The 16,163-nt window shown below is 41.1% G+C and overlaps 1 protein-coding gene across 1 annotated transcript in view; it reads left to right on the forward strand.

The window, feature by feature from the left end:
- The window catches only part of LOC134461428 (titin-like), a 133,415-nt gene that overhangs the window by 96,634 nt on the left and 20,618 nt on the right, over positions 1-16,163 (forward strand). The window contains exons 26-38 of the mRNA XM_063214358.1: positions 13-187; positions 921-1,063; positions 1,337-1,478; positions 2,286-2,428; positions 3,495-3,636; positions 4,992-5,134; positions 5,389-5,530; positions 6,397-6,539; positions 7,429-7,713; positions 7,951-8,105; positions 13,251-13,380; positions 13,675-13,959; positions 14,152-14,436. Of these exons, the coding sequence (XP_063070428.1) occupies positions 13-187; positions 921-1,063; positions 1,337-1,478; positions 2,286-2,428; positions 3,495-3,636; positions 4,992-5,134; positions 5,389-5,530; positions 6,397-6,539; positions 7,429-7,713; positions 7,951-8,105; positions 13,251-13,380; positions 13,675-13,959; positions 14,152-14,436 (2,313 nt within the window). The remainder of the gene's footprint in view (positions 1-12; positions 188-920; positions 1,064-1,336; positions 1,479-2,285; positions 2,429-3,494; positions 3,637-4,991; positions 5,135-5,388; positions 5,531-6,396; positions 6,540-7,428; positions 7,714-7,950; positions 8,106-13,250; positions 13,381-13,674; positions 13,960-14,151; positions 14,437-16,163) is intronic.

The raw sequence follows: 16,163 nt of genomic DNA on the forward strand, positions 1-16,163 counted from the left end.
TTTTTTTCGCAGAGAAGAAAGTCTCTAAACTGCCCGACGGCTATGCTGCACCTCGTTTCACCATGCGCATGGGTGACAAGACCATACCCCTGCACGATAAACTGCGTCTGGAGTGTAGATTCACCGGCTCTCCTAAGCTGTTCGTCACCTGGTACAAGGATGGCAAGCAGCTGTACGCTTCATACAGGTAATGAGGAAAAGACTCTCTCACACTTCTCCCATTTAATTTCACATTAAAGATCTGTTACTGTAAAGCTATTTTTGGGCCTTTCTTGCCTTTATTTGAAAGGACAGTTTGAGAGGAGACAGGAAGGTAATAAGAGAGATTGAGACAGGGAAGGATCAATAATTTACCTAGGGCTGGAATCGAAACTGGGTACCCAGCGCAACAGTGCAGTGCCATAGCTGTTGGGCCTACTTAAAGGGTTTTGCGTTTCTTACCATGAACGGCCAAAATATGTACATCACATTACAATAGGCACATTACATGTTATTCATAGTGACTACCCATTGGTGTGGGGCAATGAGCTAATGCACCACTATGAATGGCCAAACTACCCATGGTGGACTCAGATTAATGTCTGGCCTGGGTCATTTCCCAACCCTTCCACCGCGCTCTCCTTTCCTGTCTACAACCAAACTGTCATATCCTCATTAAAGCAAAAAGCACCAAATCTTTGAAAATGTTTGGTCCTTTGCTCCCTAAATGTACTCTTTGCTTATAGTCAAAGGCTCAAGGCTTATAGTCAAAATGACAACTAAAAAAATATATAGTGGCAACAACATAAAATACCGGTGTTGCACTCTTCTTCTACAAAATGAAAATGATGAAACTCTGAAAAGCTGCACCTGTAAACAAAGACTTTCAAAGTGTGCGGGGAAAAAAAACAAGTTCCAACCTCATTGTACACCTGGTACAGGTACAACACCAAGGTGATCGGAAACACCTGCATCCTGGAGGCCCTTCACTCCTGCAACAAGGATACACCTGGGCACTACACCTGTGAGGTCAGCAACCTGGCCGGCTCAGAGTTCTGCCATTCCCAAGTCAGTGTTGTCACAGGTTAGTGCACACCTTGCACCACATGGGAAGTGAGTTCAAGGGGGGCTACTGTGGCACACTAATAATTTATCAGCCCCTCACACTCAAGCTGGAACTATTAGTGACCGCAACGAAAAAATATTGGTGCTGTCACTGCCCAAAACTCTTTCTGCTGGGACTCCCTTTAGGACCTAAAACTATTTACTCCCTATCCCCCTATCCCAAATGCCAAACATTCTTTGTTCCATAATATGGCTACATTTTTACTGTGGATTAATTTGTATTTTCTTTCAGAACCTGCTCGCTTTGTGACCAAACTGAAGGACGTGACCTTCACCATGCGCCAGAAGCTGAGGCTGGAGTGCACCTTCAAGGGCGTCCCCAAGATGTTTGTCACCTGGTACAAGGACGGCAAGCAGCTCTACGCCTCCTACAGGTATGAGGGTACAAGTTTAAAGACTGAAGCTTCATATATTTGTTAAATATATTCATACATTTGTTTTGGACATTATCAGATAGGCTCTACTGTTGTACATATACAACTGAGGTGATTCTGCATTAGCTCGCCATTCAGGGCTCGAACCCGCCACCTAGCCATCAACGCGCCAGTTCGGGCATGGGAGGCACAGGACGATACTTCTGAGCTAAAAGTCGTTAGACATACAATAATATACACTTGAATGTAGACTAACCTGAGTGTTAGGGGGAGAACTGCTAACAGACTCAGTGGCCACTGACGTTCTGATGGTTATCATAAACCACAAGGCCAATGACCCATGAGAGAAAACACACAACTAAAGGTCTTACTCCATTAACCTGGAAAAATCTTTATTAGTGGGTATGTGTATTCTGTGGGATTTCAACGATTTGGGAAAATTAAGTATCGCTGTTTCTGTACAACAATCTCTGGTTAATAATCTGTAGTGCTTACCAATTGAGTTGCTTCTCGCCAATATTTTTTTTGGGTAACCCATTATTTTTAGGTTCACATGTTAACACTAATACATGCCTAATCACTTTCTGTAATTATGGCTTATAAAATGTGCTACGCAAAATAAAGGGCCTAGCCTACTAGGTCCTTATCACGATTATATCACTAATAAAGTCCCTCTTGGCAAATGACAATAAATTTGAAATACCTTAAACTTAATGACTTTGCTTCATAGATTTCTTCATATATATCCCTTATACAGTTAGGTATGTATAAGTGTTAACTATTTTTTTCCTAATTTTCTTCCCACAGGTACAACACCAAACTGGTTGGAAACAAATGCATCTTGGAGGGGCTGTACGAGTGTAGCAAAGACAACGCTGGAGTTTACGCCTGTGAAGTGAGCAATCTGTACGGAACGGAATTCTGCTATGCCAATGTGTCTGTCAAATCAGGTCAGTCCTCTCTCTGTCTTCTTCTCCCATCATTCAACAGAGTAGTTCTCTTCTCGGTTTGTCCCATTGAAAAACAGAATATTTAAGATACTTATTTCCTTGCAAATGGCTGTGGATGTGTTGTAGCCTCTTTGTGCCGATGGGGTCATCGGTGGGCCTAGTTACTATTTGCTGAAAATGCTCAACTACATTATAACAATATTGCTATGGCATTACCGAGAGCCTTAAGTAAATGATGAACCCAATGATGCCTAAAGCACCTACAAAAAGCACCTGCTGAATGTCTAAGCCAGGGGTGGGCAATTACTTCTGCCCGATGGCCGCATTGGGTTTAGATTATTGACCTGAGGGCCGGATGCCACAGACAATTTGCCAGTGTCAATAATAAAACAGTGTACCCTGACGAAACTTGGCAGCAATGATATTCCTGCACATTGTAATTAAATGTATTAAGATGAAGCATATGTCTTTGGTTAATCTTAAATTCGTAATGCTCTATATTTAGGTAGCATTTTAAGAATGTTGAGTAATCATTTGAATTTGGATTTAAAAGTAGTAAAGGTCCTGGGGGCCACATGAAATGGCTCAGGGCGGGGCCGCATGAAAACATGAAATAAGTTGCATAAAAGTCACATAAAAAAAATGAACTGTGGCGCAGCGCGCTAAACCCCCCACCATTTGGGCTTGCATGCCCACCCACGGGGACCCCGGTTCGAGTCCGGCCGGGGTCATTTCCCGATCCTCCCCTGTCCCTCTGTCCCATTCACTTCCTGTGACCATCTTCGACTGTCCTATCAAATAAAGGCATGAAAGCCCCTAAAAATATATATTTAAAAAAAAAATCAGACACTAAAAAGAGTTGCACAGGATATTTCTGTGGAATAGATTCTTGCATGTACTGTATATTAATGGTTGGACCCTGTATGTGTATTTGTATTGTATTTGTTTAGTCTTTTCTATGTGTTTTATGGAACCCAGAGTATGCAATTAAGTATTTAGTATGGTTTGTTTTTGTTTGAAGACAACCTGAGAAATCAGTTTATTTTTGTTATTTGTTTGTTCTCAGAACCAGCTCAGTTTGTGAAGAAGCTGAAGGATACTTCCTTCGGTCTGGGCAAGAAGCTCAGACTGGAGTGCAAGTTCACCGGCTCTCCTAAGCTCTTCATCACCTGGTACAAGAATGGCAAACAGCTCTACGCCTCCTACAGGTAGGAGTTACTAAATCATTGTCGTCTGACTGTTCAGAAACAAATTCATTTTTTAAAATTTATTTTAAAAATTATATACATATATGTATATGTACAATTGATCAGTTTCTGTGAGTATATGAGTTTTATAAATGATTCACACCCTTCTGTAATGCTGAAATGTTATTTATTTAGAAAACAGTGATTTTGAAAGAAAAAAAGACATTTAAATATACCAGAAAAGGGACATACAAGGTTTCTGCTGGTCAGTGACGAAATGTTAATGTAGGGTAACCATTAGATTATGAAATTCAATAGTAGTTATAGACCATACTAGCTAGGCCTGGATCTGTGCTGTGCTGTTTTACGCTATTTTATCACTGACAGGACAGGATATGATTTTTGGCCGAATATGCGTGTTACATTAAATTACATTACATTGCATTTGGCAGACGCTTTATAACCAAAGCGACTTTCAAAAGAGGACATAGTTATAGCCAACATCGCTAGCAGATAGTGTACAGACAGTGATAGAAGTGTACAGGAAATATACAGAACAACAAGTGCAGATACAAATAAGGGTTTTATATATATATATATATATATATATATATATATATATATATAGATATATATATATATTAGTGGTGTGCATTGGCACTGGCCTCACGTTTCGATTCGATTCTACAATGCATTGCAATGCATTACATTTCTACTGAAAGCAAAGAAAATGTTTCATCAGTCATGATGAGGCAATACAAGTAGTCAGATACTGAGCAACAATTTATTGGCATGTCTGGCTTGAGGCTAGGTCAGCTCAAACATTAGTCTAGTAGATACTCACGAAAGAGGAGTTTTTACTTGCTTCTTAAAGGCTACAAGAGATGTGCTTAGTCTTGCCGCCTCTGGGAGATCAAGCCTGCTTCACTAGTCAAGGCAAGACTTTGTTTATTGTATTCTGTATTTGTCAATTTCATTACATGCACTGGTCATACAAGGAATTTAAATTATGTTTCTTTCTTTCCCATGCAGACAGACATACGTTAGTATAGACATTGACAGTATAGAAATAGACAGTCCTCATACAGTACCCATACAATATACACATACAGACATATGTGTTGTGCATATACAATGTCTTAGTGTAACATTTCTGATAGTAGCATTATGAAATAGTAATAAATAATAAAAGGTAGTTTGTAATATGCATATGTTGACATTGCCCTAGTATAATAACATCTAGCTTAGTGATAATAGTATTGGGGCATATAAATAAATATGGGACACAAAGTAGGATTAAAAGGTTAATTAATTGTTGTCCTGGGTAAGCTGATGTCAGTGTGTGGGCATCTTATAGTGTCCTCTGTCTCCTACAGGTACAACACGAAGGTGGTGGGCAACACCTGCGTCCTGGAGGGCCTGTACGGGATGAAGCCGGAGAATGCCGGACGCTATTCCTGCGAAGTGTCCAACTCACACGGAACTGACATCTGTCATGCAGATGTTACCGTGGCAACAGGTCAGTAGCTACAATGATCGTAATGATGTGAAACATCATACTACCGTATCATGCCGTTATGGTATTAAAGTTAGTTTTGTGCAACATTGGCCATTACAATAACAAAAAAGATGAGGACCTCCATTATTAATAATAGATTAACAATAACCTCTGATAGATTTGCAATAACCTCTGATATTACTCAAAACTCAGATAATCTCTTGTATATTGTATTTATTGGCCTTTTCTAATACTTTTGCTTGTGTTTCAACCAGAGCCAGCCCATTTCGTGACCAAGCTAAAGAACCAGACCATCGGCATGAGCAAGAAGCTTGTGCTGGAGTGCACCTTCACTGGAGCACCCAAGATGTTCGTCACCTGGTACAAGGACGGCAAGCAGCTCTACGCCTCCTACAGGTACCAAAGATATTCAGTAGGGCAGCCAATAGCACCAAAAAAAAAACAATTACTGCGTAAACTGAATGAATAACATAAAAAGCAATATTCCTATTAGTTAAGAACAGCATTATAATAATCTATTGCATCTCTGAACATTACTACTGTTCTTATTATTTTATAAGAAAAAAAAAAATATTATTATTATTTTTTTAAAGAACACATGTCAGTGGGGCCTTAGCTGGAATCTGGTGGTATATGGGGAGCCTTGTCATGGTAACGCAGATAAAGCATACTATGCATCATCAATGCAATTACACGGGGTCAATACCGGTCTCATAGATGAGCATGACTTTCCCATTAAATTTTATTCTGAACCCCTGCTAGTGTCCTAAAGGGGAATGACAGCCATATGATGGCATCTTAGAATATTGATTTCTGTATTGATTCCAGATGAAACTTGTTATGAACAGTCTCTTTCTTATTCATCTCTAGTAACAGTGTGCACCATAATGTGCTGGCCTATGTGAGCAGCTTATCCTGAGGTCTACAGCTGCAATACTGCATCCCCTCCACTAACTACACTGTAGCCACTTCAAGAAGCTCATATTTTGCCCCTCATTTTGCTCTTGTTGTAAATGAGCTGTTACAAGAATGGCAATGGCTAAGTCGTATTGTGTTACTTAAGGCCCTGTGCACTGTCATAGTGGTGTAGCCCTATGGAAATAAAGTTTTTTCAGTGACCATTACAATGTTCCAGAGGTGGAACAGCGTGTGTTAACGGGCTATTATCATCCCATCCACTCACTTCAAGTTCTACACAATCAACCCCATTAACAGATACAGTATCTTATGACGCGTCTCTTGCTTGTCAATCATCTCTGCAGGTACAACACTAAGATGACCAGGAACACCTGCTCGGTTGAGTGCCTGTATGAGTGCACCAAGGACACCACGGGTATCTACTCCTGTGAGGTCAGCAATGCCTACGGATCAGACATCTGTCACGCTCATGTTGTTGCTGTGCCAGGTGGGTACCATATGTAATGCATTTTTGTCAGAGTTGTATGTAGAAAAAGAAGTACTCTTAAAAATGTAATTACAACACTAGTGATATGATATTACATGGTTTCAACTTTGTTATAACATACTGCTAGTGTTGTAATTCCATCTGTAAGGGTTCTTCTACTTCTACTTTATCTTGCTAAGAGAGAACATTATACATTTTTCCTGTTACCAGAATGGCAATGACCAAGTTGTAGTGCATTACTAAAGACCCTGTGTTATGTCATAGTAGTGTAGCACTATGGTAGTTAACTTTTCAATGACTATTGCAGCATTCCACTGGTGGAACGGCGTGCATTTTGGGGCTACACAACTCTGATTTTTGTGCTATTATTGCTTGTACTGTGACTATTATTATTGCGATTACTACTTTTATGTCTTGTGTGTGGCAGCTCTGTGAATGACCAAGACAAATTTACTGCAGGACCAATAATCATTCTTGATTTTTTTTCCCGCTATTATTGGTATTGTTTTCTTCTCAGAGCATGCAGTTTTGAGTCATGACAGTCAGGACAGTGGTATAATGGTGTTGTAACACAGTCATGGACATGTCATAAACATTATGTCAATGCCACATAGACATTTTAAGACTGTTGTCATTAAGTGACATTCGGTGACATGGTAAAGACAGCCCAAACAATATCAACTTTTCATGACCATAAAACATTTCTGACATTGATGTTGATAAATGTTTATGACTCATCCATGTGTCATGGCACTGTTTTGACACTTTTATGACGTGATTATGTCATGCGTATGATGCTGGCCTCAAGTAAAGTGTAACAGAATATTCAATGTAATTCTTAACTCAATTTAATTATTCAGATTTTTTTTTACTTCTCTGTTCTTCTCAGAGCCTCCTCAGTTTGTTACAAAGCTGAAGGACACCACTCTCCCACTCTGTGACAAGCTCAAGCTCCAGTGCACCTTCAAGGGAGCCCAGAAGATGTTTGTCACCTGGTACAAGGACGGCAAGCAGGTCTACGCCTCATACAGATACAACACCAAGGTCACCAAGAACACCTGCACCCTCGAGTGCCTCTATGAGAGCAACGCACAGACTAAAGGAAGATACGCCTGTGAGGTCTCCAACAAGCATGGCTCTGACATCTGCTACGCCCAGGTCACCGCAGAGCCAGGTCAGTGTGGCAAGAGGTGTTCACTAACATATGCTTCAAGATGTGCTTGATAACACAGGCTACACTCGGTTCAAGATGTGTTCGCTAAGTTATTGTTGCTGATCAGTTGTTGATCAGTTTCCATGGGTATATGAGTTTTATAAATGAATGAAATTCCACCTGAATTCAAAGTTGAACAAATTTAAATATTTTCATTATTAAATATACTACATACTCTATATATTCTGTATATTCCAGACCCTGTGCGCTTCGTGAAGAAGCTGAAGGATGTGTCCTTCTCTGTGGGCCAGAAGCTGAGGCTGGAGTGCAGCTTCGCTGGTGCCTCCAAGGTCACGCCCACCTGGTGCAAGGATGGCAAGGAATTGCCGGCCTCCAGCGACTACACAACCAAGGTCAGTATTATGAAAGCCCACCTGCGAACCTCCAACTCCCCATAAACATCACTCACAACACATAGTGCTCACTGCTAATAACACAATTGCATTTATGCCTCACCTGTGCAAGGGGGGAGCTCCCAATGGCCACCCAAAGGAGCAGTGTGGCGGGACAGTACCATGCTCAGGGTACCTCAGTCATGGAGGTGGATGGGGGAGAGCATTGTTTAATTACTCCCCCCACCAACCTAGTGGGTCGAAAGTCGAACCGGCAACCTTTGGGATACAAGTCTGCCACTCTATCCACTTACTCATGCTGCTGATTATGGTCTATGGGGCAGGGGGGTATACTGTATTTATTACAGTACAACATGTATGTTACATGTACATTATAATACATTACTGTTCGTATTACGTACAACATTAACATGCCGCCTGGTACAAGGACGGCAAGGAACTGCCTGGTTCCAGCAGGTACACCGCCAAAGTCAGTGATATGGTCTATAAGCAGCTTTAAGTCATCTATCATTGTTCCAGTGCCTAAGAAAAAACAAATCACCAGCTTGAACGATTGGCGACCTGTAGCCCTCACCCCCATCGTGAGTAAATGTTTTGAAAGGCTTGTGAAGAACATCATCTGCGAAATGATTCCACCTACGCTTGACTGTCACCAGTTTGCCTACAGACAGAACAGATCAACTGATGATGCCATCACCAGCGCACTGCACACCTCCCTAACACACCTGGAGAAAAAAGACACCTATGTAAGGATGCTGTTTGTGGACTACAGTTCAGCCTTTAACACCATTGTCCCCAGCATACTCGACGACAAACTCCGGAGTCTAGGAATTCACAGTGGCCTTTGCAGCTGGATACTAGACTTCCTCTCAGCACGGATACAGGTGGTGAGAATGGGCTCCATCACATCATCCTCCTTGACCATCAGCACGGGAGCTCCGCAAGGTTGCGTTCTGAGCCCTCTCCTCTACTCTCTATATACGCATGACTGTGTGGCTATACACAACAACAACACCATCATCAAGTTTGCAGATGATACCACTGTTATCGGTTTAATCTCAAACAATGATGAAACAGCCTACAGGGAAGAAATAAACAACCTCATGGAGTGGTGTAGAGGAAACAACTTGTTGAGTCCAACTTGTCAAAAAGACAAATGAAATTAATTGACTTCAGAGGAAAGAAGAACACCAGTTTGAAACCATTAACATCAACGTTGACAGGTGGAGAGGTGAGAGACTTTAACACTAGAACTACACAGGGTCATTGACCTTTTTACCTAAAAGCCCCACAAGAGGGTCATTTGACCCTTTGGACCCCCTGCGGACACTCCTTTTGTTGTGGAAATGTGGCTGTTAGCAGCTCACAGCTGTCACTTGAGACACAGTGTGTGTGTGTGTGTGTGTGCGTGTGTGGATCATTTCCAATGCCTGTTGAGTGCTGTATCTCTGCATCTTCGTTCCTTGGAGAGGAGCTTCTTTCACCACAAAATTCTTGAGGGAAATGAAGCAGTAGTCCACATGCATTGGTATTTATCCATCTAACAATTGCCAGGTTGCATTGACATGAGTCGTTATGGTCACATGGCATGGGAGATTCACACGTTACAGTTTTTCTCGATTGGTTTGGCTAATTTCTCGAAACTGAGATGACATTCTCAAAACAACACGGACAAATCCCCAAACCAACTTGCAATTTCCCAAAACAGAATGAATGGCATTTTTCATTGCTTTCATCTGATATCAAATGCTTTGTACATGTCTCAAATGTTTAGTACATCTCTGCAGATGGATATGTACAAATACCCTTCAGTTGACACATTCAGCATACATTTAGCACATTTTCCAAATAAATTGACCTTGCCTATCTAAACGAATTAGACAATTCTCAGTCTAATGGTTGCCCTCTCCAAAACACGTCAGCATTATTTCATTGTGTAAGTCATCATATGCGAAGTGGTCTACGCAATTCCCAAAACAGTCAAGGACATCATATTTTAAGAATTTCATTACATAGTAAATTTGTGACAGTGTTCAACAGGTCAGATGGTATTGTAACTTTACTAGTTAGTAGAAAATAATTTTACAACCGTGTATACTACAGTTTCCTCTGTTATTTGGCTAATTTCATGACATTTTTTCAAACGACATTCTGTTTTGAACAATTGCTAGTTGCTTTGGCATTTATCCATGTTATTTTGAGAATGTTATCTCTGTTTTGAGAAATGAGCCAAACCCATGAGAAACCTGTGATATATGGGCATTACTTTCTGTATATGAATTTACAGTAAAGAAAGTTACTGATAAATGTCCTTGGTAAATTATCTGTGTTGTCAAACTTCAATGGTTTCACTCACTTTTTCATTTTACTGTAATACATAGTCGAAATCTGTTAGTTGAACATAGATAAAACACCTAACCATTTTGACTGGCAGTGCTTACACAATGGCAAATGGGACAATGTATTTTGGGGGTACTGATGATATATGTGGGGAAGAAATTTAGTTTTGACACATGGGTAAACTGTTTTTGGGGTGATATGAGCGAGTGATGAGGATCCATGTAGTTATGCTGAACCATCCAGTCTATTTTGACAGAAGGACTAAATGAATGCAATTGAACCAAAGCAATTGAGAAGGAGCTATGCCATTTTGATGGTACTGACTATTTATATGTGAGACGGTTTAGTGCTGATGCAAGAATGAGGTGTTTTGGGAGGTATATGACATTTTGCTAGTTATCTGAACTGTTGTGCAGAAGTGTAAGAATGTTTGGCCAAATGACCCAATGGTTATAGGAATGTCATCTCAGTTTCAAGAAATGAGCCAAACCAATCGAGAAAAAACTGTAATTCAACCATTTTCTTGTTGCAGTCATGTGATTCGTCATGATCACATGGGACATTCACACGTTCATTGATGACTTACAGTATATGAAGAAAATGTGCTGACATGTTTTCAGGACAACCATAACACTGAGAAACAACCAATTGGGATAGATCAGCAAGGTACATTCATTTGAAAATTCTACTAAATGTAAGGTGATTATGTTAACTGTAGGATACTTGTACATAGCCATTTAAAAGGATGTACTAAATGATTGAGACATGTACAAAAGCATTTGAAATTTGATGAAAGCAATGATAAATGCCATTCTGTTGTGAGGAACTGCAAATTAATTTTGCGATTTGTCCATGTTTTGAGAATGACATCTCAGTTTCAAGAAATGAGCCAAACCAATGGAGAAAAACTGCAACACACTGTCTGCCAAACTGTGCTATCTGTCTTTGCTGCTGATATCTTCATGCAAGTTGCTATTTACCTGTGGTGATTTTGGAGGCTGACAGCCCTTGGGAAGAAGCTGTCTGTCCCTGCTTGTCTTGGCTGTTAGCACTGTAAGGTGTGACCCCCTCACCCCTCACCCCACACACGGCCCCTAACAGCCTCATTACCATAACAAAATGAGTGATTAGTGTATTAGGTAAAAGCCGCAGGGTCAAATGACCCCTCTCTGGTACTTCTAGGTAGGCAGAAAAATCCTGGTAGTTCTAGTGTTAAATTCCTTGGCGTTACCATCTCAGAGGACCTCACCTGGGACAGTCACACACAGCGCATTGTTAAAAAAAGCCAGCAACGTCTGTACCACCTCAGACGATTGAGGAAGTTTGGGATGAGACCCAAGATCCTGAGGTCGTTTTACAGAGGCACCATCGAGAGCATTCTGACGGGGACCATTACTGCATGGTATGGGAACTGCTCTCAAGCCAACAGGAGAGCTCTACAGAGGGTTGTGCGTACAGCTCAGAATATATGCGGCTGTGACTTACCCTCCATACTGGAGCTATTTGAGGGAAGGAGCATCAGGAAGGCAAAGAAATGATCCTAGTCACCCCAACCATGGACTGTTTACTATGTTACCATCTGGGAAACGGTACAGAAGCCTGAAATCTCATACTACCAGACTCCAAAGTAGTTTCTTCCACCAAGCAATAAGATTACTGAATTCATGCTGAAGACAACAAGGCACTTTCTTTGCACTTTTTTCCACCCCCCCCCCCTTTTTTATTTTTATTTTTAAAATCTTTTTGAGGACACAAGAAAAACACAACAATTTTTACTCTTTATAGGCTTCAAACCTATAATAAGACGTAATAAACTAATCTTGAATCTTGAATCTTGAATCTTGAATCTAGAGTATGGAGTAAGGGGTACTGATACTGCAGGGGGTACAGATACTGTACACAGTGTAACATATCAACACGTGCCACCTGGTACAACCAAGGTCAGTCCATGGAACATGTAAGTCTACTTAGACTAAGGAATGAAGTGCAGCTGGTTAAACTGTGGTACAGTGACCATAAGTAACATAGGAATGGACAAAAGGTTTATTAAATCAGACTGTGACACTGTATTGGCATCCAAATCGCGGGAGGGATTTCTAGTGTCCAGAATTTGGAAGTTCAAGCCCTTACTCTATGTCAAGAATTTTTATAACCTCCGTCAAGGAGGTTATGTTTTCGGTTGCGTTGGTTTGTCTTTCTGTTTGTCTTCTGTCAGCAGGATAACTCAAAAGGTTGTAAATGAATTTGGATTAAATTTTGTGGAGTTGTTGGAAATGACGAAAGGAACAAGTGATTCAATTTTGGTGGTGATTTGGATCACGATCCGGAACCAGGACTTCTTCACCATTGCTGGATAGGGCGAATTTTTACATTCCATTCCATTTAACTCCTCTCTGAGTGCATTTCTAGTTATTATTATTATTTCTAGGTTGGAGATTTAGGGTTTCATCTTCCCCCAGTGTTCCACTATTGAGCCCAGTTGGCCTGTTGCAGTAGGCTTCTTCATTAATCCACAACTGACTGTATGGTTTCTCCAGCAACACTTTGAGTTTGCTTTGTCCTGATATTTAAATTGTGTTCCCTCTGTTGACTGTTTGGTTTCCACTGCGAGCAGCAACCCTTTGGTTTGGTTTGTCCTGAAATTGTAATTGTATTTCCATCAATGGAAATGCATACATTTTACACATTTCCATTGCGAGTGTCAATGCCTTAAATGCCAATTCAATTTCAATTTCTCCATTACAATTGTGTTGACTGTTTGGTTTCCACTTTGTCTTGTCTTGTTCGTCTTGTCCTGTCACCCAGGTGAGCGGCAACACCTGTGTGCTGGAGTACCTGAAGCCCTGCGCCAAGGACGTAGCCGGCAAATACACCTGTCAGGTGGTCAACAGGTTCGGATCCGACAAGTGCTACGCTCACGTCACCATCGTCGCAGGTGAGCAATTCTCATGTGTCCTGTCTGCCCACAGCAGGGTATTAATGCAATTCTTTTGCCAGTCCTTCCCCATCTCTCTATCCTACGTTCTGCTCTCAGCTGTCCTCTAATGAATATATACAGAAAAAGGTCTACTCTCAAGTCTAGTCATGTACCCAGATCTGTATAATGATGGTTTGGTGCAGAGATTGAATTTCATTGCGTGCACTGTGGGTTGTGATGTTATGTATGACTCAATCACTTACGTCACTTACACTTTCATCATAATTCATGCGTAATCATACCTCTCCTCAGATGCTCCACATTTCGTGAAGAAGCTGTCCAACGTGCAGGTCTACCCTGGCCAGAAAATGACTCTGGAATGTTCCTTCACCGGAGCTTCCGGAATGTTTGTCACCTGGTACAAGGATGGCAAGCAGCTCTACGCCTCCTACCGCTTCAACACTAAGCTGGTGAGCAACAGGTGCATTCTAGAAGGGTTGTACGGCAGCTCCTCAGCGACCGCCGGAAGATACTCCTGCGAGATCAGCAATGGACATGGAACAGACGTCTGCTATGCCGACATCACTGTGGGAACAGGTCTGTCTGGTTTCTGTGCATCTAAATTAACCTAAATGCGAAATGTTGTACAGCTAAATGCTGCTTTACAGCTAAAGTTACAGAGTGAGAAATGGAGGCTAACAAATTGAAGCCTTTCAAAGCCATCACATAACATTCCATTCCATGATTTTAACGTGACATAAATGCAACATAATATTCTTCTGCTTTCAGAAACTCCCCACTTCGTGAAGAAGTTGTCTCCCATGACGATTCCAATCGGCAAGAAGATCAAGCTGCAGTGCACCTTCACCGGAGCCCAGAAGCTCTTCGTCACCTGGTATAAGGACGGCAAGCAGGTCTACGCCTCCTACAGGTACAACACCAAGGTCAGCAACAACTCCTGCACGCTGGAGTTCCTGCACAAGACCACCAAGAAGACCACTGGGGTGTACTCCTGTGAACTCAGCAATTCCTATGGAACAGCCGTCTGCTGTGCCAAGGTCACTGCTGAGTCAGGTGAGTTCACACCTACTGTACCTCAAGCTGGTTTCATCATGCCTGTTTATTTACAGCGATGTTTCTAAACCTTTATTGAACAAAACGCCCCCTTGACCTCATCACAAGCCTGCCAACGCCCTCCTGACCTTATCATCATAAGCACCCTTAGTATTAAAAGATATAAGACTAATGGTAATATCTGAATGCTATCTTTAAGTGTTGTGTTACTCCCCCTTCCTCTCCCTCATCCAAAGACTCGCTATGCTTTAGTCAAGTCAAGTCGGCTTTATTGTCAATTCCTTTACATGCACTGGTCATACAAAGAATTGAAATTACGCTTCTTACTTTCCCATGCAGACATACAGTACATACTTTAGGTATAGACATAGACAGTATAGACATAGACAGCACACATACAGTACACCTAGAGTAACTATGCAATACACATTCAGACATTTAAAGTGCAAAACTGGGCAACAGAAGACATACAGAGAACATAATATATTACAAGAGATATTTTTATGCATTTTCAATAATGTCCTATTGTGACAATTCTGACATAGTGATAGTATCATTGTGAAATAATAAAGTGAGTAATTTGTAATGTGCAATATTTACATTGTCTTATGGGGGGCTGTCAGTGATTGGAGGGTGGGTTGAGTGTTCAGCATTCTGATTGCTTGGTGTATGGAGCTGTTTGCTAGTCTGGTAGTACGGGAGCACCGTACCTCTTTCCAGAGGGCAGGAGACTGAAGAGTTTGTGTGCATGGTGGCTTGTGTCCTTGATGATCATCAGTGCTTTGCGGGTGAGGAGGGTGATGTAAATGCCCTGCAAGGAGGGAAGCACTTGAGCACTTCAGGCACTATGCTTCAGTACATAGGGCGCACACGCTGAAAATTCAGTCAGTCAGTGCACTGAAAGCACCCGGATGATCCCCTAACAATGTCGGGAAACACAGTGTTTGAACGATGGACACTGCACACACTAAACAGACACCATATTAACAGTGAAACGGAAGAAACACCAGCGTTCAATTCAGTAGAAAAGTGTGGCCAAAGGTCTCCTAACTCCTCTGTTGTGTTCGGGTCATTTTTGCCCCGTTTTCAAGTTTAAGTTAAAAAAAACACACTTTCCTTTATTGTCCTGGAATGAGGCTTCATCTAATCCTCAGTCACAATCATTTCAACACAAAAAAATATGTTTTGTCATTTTAGTACATTTTAAATATAAGTTACATCTGTGATGTTCGGGTCAAAATTGACCCGGCATAGATTTTTGGTTGTTGTATGCATTTCTGTAAAGCTGTTGGTTGCCCTTTGTCCTCAATTTGGTGATTCATGGTGAGGAAAATATATTTCTTGCCTTAAAAAAAAAAATGCAAATTCATATTACAAATCCAAGATGGCTGTCGGACAGTCCCATACACTACAATGTGTCATATCTCCTGTTGTGAAAGGAGTACAGATGTATTTCTGGTGTCTACTTATATGCTTTCATGGTCAGGGAATTCATTTCTGCATTATATCATGATCATTTTTGCACATTTCTTTGAAAAATACATTTTTGCACATTTTTTTGTCCAAAAAATGTATCAAAAATCCATAATGGCACCCAAACATGTAGAACTGGTCTTACACTTTCCATAAAGTTGATGTTGCGATAAGATAATGGTCCATATTCATAGCATAGTGCATTCAGATGAATAGTGTGACTTTTTTCATGTTCATTGAGGTGTTCATTTCCT

This window comes from Engraulis encrasicolus, chromosome 13 (genome assembly GCF_034702125.1).
Source record: "Engraulis encrasicolus isolate BLACKSEA-1 chromosome 13, IST_EnEncr_1.0, whole genome shotgun sequence".
Lineage (NCBI taxonomy): Eukaryota > Metazoa > Chordata > Actinopteri > Clupeiformes > Engraulidae > Engraulis > Engraulis encrasicolus.